The sequence below is a fragment of the Phyllopteryx taeniolatus genome, chromosome 20, assembly GCF_024500385.1.
Source record: "Phyllopteryx taeniolatus isolate TA_2022b chromosome 20, UOR_Ptae_1.2, whole genome shotgun sequence".
NCBI lineage: Eukaryota > Metazoa > Chordata > Actinopteri > Syngnathiformes > Syngnathidae > Phyllopteryx > Phyllopteryx taeniolatus.
The window spans coordinates 8,479,609-8,485,608 of record NC_084521.1 but is presented as its reverse complement, the minus strand read 5'-3'; the positions used below and the strand labels follow the sequence as shown (position 1 = coordinate 8,485,608).

The 6,000-nt window shown below is 41.5% G+C and overlaps 1 protein-coding gene across 1 annotated transcript in view; it reads left to right on the top strand.

The window, feature by feature from the left end:
• The first annotated feature begins 3,024 nt into the window (after positions 1–3,024).
• Positions 3,025–6,000, top strand: part of vstm2a (V-set and transmembrane domain containing 2A) — a 49,167-nt gene continuing 46,191 nt past the window's right edge. Inside the window, exons 1-2 of the mRNA XM_061758869.1 lie at positions 3,025–3,430; positions 4,244–4,410. Of these exons, the coding sequence (XP_061614853.1) occupies positions 3,355–3,430; positions 4,244–4,410 (243 nt within the window). The 5' untranslated portion in view covers positions 3,025–3,354. The remainder of the gene's footprint in view (positions 3,431–4,243; positions 4,411–6,000) is intronic.

Genomic DNA, 6,000 nt, shown 5'->3' with positions numbered 1-6,000 from the left:
TTTTTATTAATAAGGAATTAAAACAAAAACAGGACTTCTCCCCTTCATGTGCAAACAAAAACACGCAACACAGTATGGCAGGAATGATGGTGAAAGGACATTGATAACTCTGGCTGAATATATTAACAACATATTTTTTGTCTTATCTAGTCTTATATTACATTAAATTCAATGAGTGATCGTACAGTGATTTAACTAAAGCATTCTGATACAAATATTTTTTTTGAACAAAGAAGAAATTCTCTACCATTTACGGAGTGTCCCTGAATGCACCTTGCGCATGGTAAACATGAATGGTGGCCACACTGAATCAATTGCCAAATACAGCGTTTAGCCCTCTACATATGAAGGCTCATATACAGTAGTTTCTTCTGAATTTCACATGAGAGCAATTAAAGTGTGTATGTGAATTGTTGCTTCTGTTTTTTAGAACAATTAAACCAGTTCAGATAAGGTGAAGTCAGGTTTGAGAGAGCTTTGCAGATGAAGTCTGGAAATGTTGACAGCGGAGGTTTTTTTAGGGGAGGGCTGATTTGATCAAGGGTACAGACTATGAGGACTGTTGAGACTGCAAGCTGTAGAGTTCTGAATATATTGTTGTTTTTTGAGGGATTTGGATGAAGGAGCCACACATGAGACGCTTACAGTATACAGGTAGTCGAGTCTCAAGGTGATGAATGTATCACTGAGGATTGCAGCAGCGTCAAAGATGATGGATTGTTATCACAGTCTATGCAGACATGAACAACTAACCCAATTATTAACTACGTTTGTAATATGATGAGTGACACCTATAATCCCTTTATATGTTACGGGACATCATTCAATAAAAGTTCGATATTTACCTCACTTTGTTAATGAACCATCTGTATTTTCTATAGCGATTGTCCTCATTAGGCTCACGGGTGAGCTGCAGCCTATCCCAGATGACTTTGAGTTTTTGAAATGTGGGAGGAAGCCAGCGTATCCACAATAAGCCCACGCGTGCAAAGTGAGAACATACAGTACACCACCTTTTCTTTTAACAACATTCAATAAACGTTTGGGAACTGAGGACACTAATTTTTTAAGCTTTGTTGGTGAAATTCTTTCCCATTCTTGCTTGATGTACAGCTTCAGCTGTTCAACAGTCCGGGGTCTCCATTGTCGTATTTTACACTTCATAATGCGCCACACATTTTCAATGGGAGACAGGTCTGGACTGCAGGCAGGACAGTCTAGTACCCGCACTCTTTTACTACGAAGCCACGTTGCTGTAACACGTGCAGAATGTGGTTTGCCATTGTCTTGCTGAAATAAGCAGAGGCGTCCGTGAAAAAGACATTGGATGGCAGCATATGTTTCTCCAAAACCTGTATGTATCTTTCAGCATTAATAGTGCCTTCACAGATGTATAAGTTACCCATGCCATTGGCACTAACACAGCCCCATACCATCACAGATGCTGGCTTTTGAACTTTGCATCCATAACAGTCCGGATGGTTCTTTTCCTCATTGGCTATTTCCTCATTTCCAAAAACAATTTGAAATGTGGACTCGTCGGACCACAGAACACTTTTCCACTTTGCATCAGTCCATCTTAGATGAGCTCGGGCCCAAAGAAGCCGGTGGCGTTTCTGGGTGTTGTTGATGAATGGCTTTTGCTTTGCATAGTCGAGTTTCAAGTTGCACTTACGGATGTAGCGCTGAACTGTATTTACTGACATTGGTTTTCTGAAGTGTCCCTGAGCCCATATCCTTTACACATTGATTTCGGTTTTTGATGCAGTGCTGCCTGAGGGATCAAAGATCACGGGCATTCAATGTTGGTTTTCGGCCTTCCCGCTTACATGCAGTGATTTCTCCAGATTCTCTGAACCTTTTGATGATATTACGGACCATAGATGATGAAATCCCTAAATTCCTTGCAATTGTACGTTGAGGAACATTGTCGTTAAACTGTTTGACTATTTTCTCACGTACTTGTTCACAAAGAGGCGAACCTCGCCCCATCTTTGCTTGTGAATGACTGAGCAATTCAGGGAAGCTCCTTTTATACCCAATCATGGCACCCACCTGCTCCCAATTAGCCCGTTCACCTGTGGGATGTTCCAAACAGGTGTTTGATGAGCATTCCTCAATTTTCGCAGTCTTTTTTGCCACCTGTCCCAACTTTTTTGGAACGTGTTGCAGCCATAAAATTCTCAGTTAATGATTATTTGCTAAAAACAATAAAGTTTATCAGTTTGAACTTTACATATTTTGTCATTGTAGTGTATTCAATTAAACACGATTTGCAAATCATTGTGTTCTGTTTTTACTTATGTTTAACACAACGTCCCAACTTCATTGGAATTGGGGTTGTATTTGAAAATGTTAATATCATTAATGTTAACATTCTACATTATTTCCACTGTTATGTATCTCCGAAAGAACATTTTAAATATGCCTTCAAAGAGAGAAAAAAAAAACATGCAAAGTCGATGTGTATTCTGTTTCATCTTACTAGTCAGTGTAGTTAATAAAAGAGAAAAGGTGAGTTATCCAGATGGATGCCCCCAGATTGTACTCTGAATACATTTCCACGAATCCAAGGAGTGGCACAATGTGTGCATAATGCAAAAGGACTGCATGTTCTCAGTCTGCCCATGAGACTAATAATATTCCAGCGGGATCCTTTCTATACTAATGACTTATGACTTGCTGCACTTGCCCTGCCGGCCCAGCCCCCCTTTTCAATTTTACGCTACAGGACTGGCTTTCCACAGCTCAAGTACCCTGAAAGCTTGGCCACGCCCACGTTAGGTTAAACAATATTGAATTTAAGTATACATACACATTTTTTGGCACTAGTGAGCTGGGGCGAGTGTCAATTTACAAACTGCAAATGTGGTAAGCGTGGTGGTTTTCGCAACATAAATAAAAAGGTTGACATGTAAGCATTTGCATGAAATTATGAAGATGTGCTATGTTTAAATGAAATAGCCCGAGGATGGGGAGCTGAGAATATGCAAAAAAAAAAAAAAAAAAAAAAGTGAAGTGCGAATGCCGCACAGTGATTCACCAGCAGACTGACTGACGTCTCTCCGGTGTTGCACAGCAAGTCCCGCAGCCCGTTGCTTATTGTGCACAGCCGAGCCGAGCCGAGCAGTCGACAGTCGCCGCCGCAACAGACACACGGGGAAAAAAAGAAAGAAGGACAGAAAGAAGTTCAGCAACGACTGGCGCTAGTTTTGCGGCATGTTCAACCTGCGGCAACCTCCGTTTAAAAACACCGACCCAGCAACTGTTTGATTTTTCTGTGTGCTGGCTCTATTTGTTTCGCCTTTTCTTGCCCTTACAGCTCATGTAAAGAAACCTCTCAACAGTGCAACGATGTGGACCTCTCATGATACCGCTGGATTTATTTTCTTAGCTGGGTTTTGTGTGCATTTTGGATTCTCCTTTGAAGGTAAGACTTCCAAGGCTGCGGGGTGCGAGAAACTGTTAAAAAAGTGCGCAGTTTTTTTTTTTCCTGCAAAAGCAACGAGGCTTTTTGGAGGAAAGCGCTAAATTTTGTAAGTAAGATGTCTTATAAAAACGTCCAAGAAGCGGGACAATGCCATCACGATGAAAGACCAACGCAAAAATAAATCAAATAAATAATAAAATGCAACTGGTTATTGCTTGGTGTGTTTGAGCGCTCGAGTCTCAGATGCTCTCATAATAAAACGTGTTCTAGTCCTAAGGAAAATTGTGTGGTTAAACAAATCTGTCTCATTAAAAAAAGGTTCGGCAGCACAGCTCGCTGCTTAATGTCACTGTCCGAGGTTCTGAAAAGCATCTGCCCTTCTTCATGCATTGGTTCCAATTCATCGATGCTTCTCGTGGGCATTATAATTCAAAACAACGAACTTCTAGACGACCACGACGAAACATATATTTCTTTTTTTCAAAATTTCCTCCAAAAGTCATTTTTCTCTCTTTCACTGTTCCTAATTCACTCTGCGCAATACTTGCATCGCAATGACATGCAAAATAGTCAAAAGCTTGTGATTTTCTGTGTGCATTCACTGAACAATGTAGTTCTTTTGATGAGAAGACAGGAGGGGCTGAGACTATTACAAAAAATGCCTAGGTAGTTAATTCCTGCTTATTTCTATGCGTGCAGACATCACCGAATTATACCCACAATGCTTTCTCTCATTCCCCTGCTCTCCCTCTTTCCTTCACTCATTATCTCTGCAACTCCCGCCCCCGTGCATCTCCCTTCCATCTTCTGCAGGTCGCTTCACTGATCTACCCTCTAACATGACGGTCAAAGAGGGACAAAACATAGAGATGGCGTGCGCTTTTCAGAGCGGAACCACGTCAGTTTATTTGGAGATCCAGTGGTGGTTCGTGAAAGCGCCGGAACCGACTGAGGCTGTGGAGGATGTGGACGCTGAAGAGGTAAAAAGGGCAGCCTTTTAAGAGATGTGCTGGTTGCGTTTTTAAGGCGTGCATTCATTTGAAGAATAAGCCCAACTTGAATAAGCACGTCAGTAATGTTCAGCTCCAACGTGAGGAAAACGTGACCTTCGATTGATATAAATGTGGTCCAAAGGTCTGGAGTCAGGCTTTAAGATAACCTCATGTGACACTGGCACATTGCTATATTGAGAAAAATCACACATGGACAGATCAGTATCCCCACATTGTATCACTATCAACAGCATTAACAGTTAGGTAATGAGTTTTGTTAAATCAACCAAGGAAGAATAGAGGGAAATCATGAATCATGAACTAATCCAGGGATAACAAAAAGAAACATTTTGCTCATTTGGGATATTACTTCCAAGATGACTCCGAGAGTGAGCCCAGCACTTTGTGCAAGCACCCAAGAAACACATTCTCTCACGTTTGCCTCATTTAAAATCGCCACAGCGTCTTATGTTTTGCTGCTACCGCCGGGTATGACGTCTTGATCTTGAGCCAATGAGCCACCGCTGAGCAGATGAATGTTTCAAATATGTTTACTGCATTCGAGATGGGCGGGAACGGCTTCTTACGTATTGTATGGCAGGTAGCCGTATGTGTCAAGACTGATAATACGTTTTTGTGACAAACGTCAACCTGAGCTCTTTCAATCACCATGACTACAGGGAGTGATATACAGTGGGTGCCTGTGCGTGCACGCGCGCGCAACAGTATTTTGGAAATCCATGAGGCTTTAATTATTGTTCCATTGTTGCACAGCTCTTATAACATCATTGGCCAGGCTTTGATGTGGATTTGATCCCCACATGACTCTTGGGTGTTAGGCTTAAAAGGCCTACTGATGCAGACATTACACTGTTGCCCACATTTATTACTTGGAAGGCTGTTTGTCCGCTAGGGTAAGGGAGAGAGTGGAAAGGATAGAATCTATGACACTACAAGATGAAAACAGAAGCATGTTAAGTAAGTGATGTTTTTGCAAGGGTGACATTTTGAGCAAACTGGCAGCAATTAGTGAGTGAAAAAATGTTGTCTGGTAGTGGGATGTGTGGGTGGATGCATTTACTTTCAACATCCAAGGACATATATTTGGTGAGGACGTCAACAATTTGCTTCCTGGGTTACTTTATTTCACTCTGTGTAAAATGTTTAGAGTTAGAGCCGTCGTTTGCCTTCACGGACGGCTGCCTTAATTCTTCATAGCACATATTCAGCAAGGTGCGGAATTTTGGGGTGCATACTCGCTTACCATGTCAGCATTAAGCTGTTTCTACATATTTGAAGGCTGCTCTTTAGTACTGCAAATCCCCCTATTCATCTCAGCCAAAGTACTGGCCACCTTAGGTACATCTGCACAGTCCAATGAGATCTAATGCATGAATTTAGTGACGTTCAATACCACTTTTTTTCAGACCGATACAAGTACGAGTATTCACTCGAGTACTCACCGATAGCGAGAACCACTGCAGAATGATAGAATTATATAGAATTATGAACAAAGAAATGTTTTTTTTTCTTTCTGATGCTGAACATGACTCCCCTATATGTCAAAGTGCCGCAGTG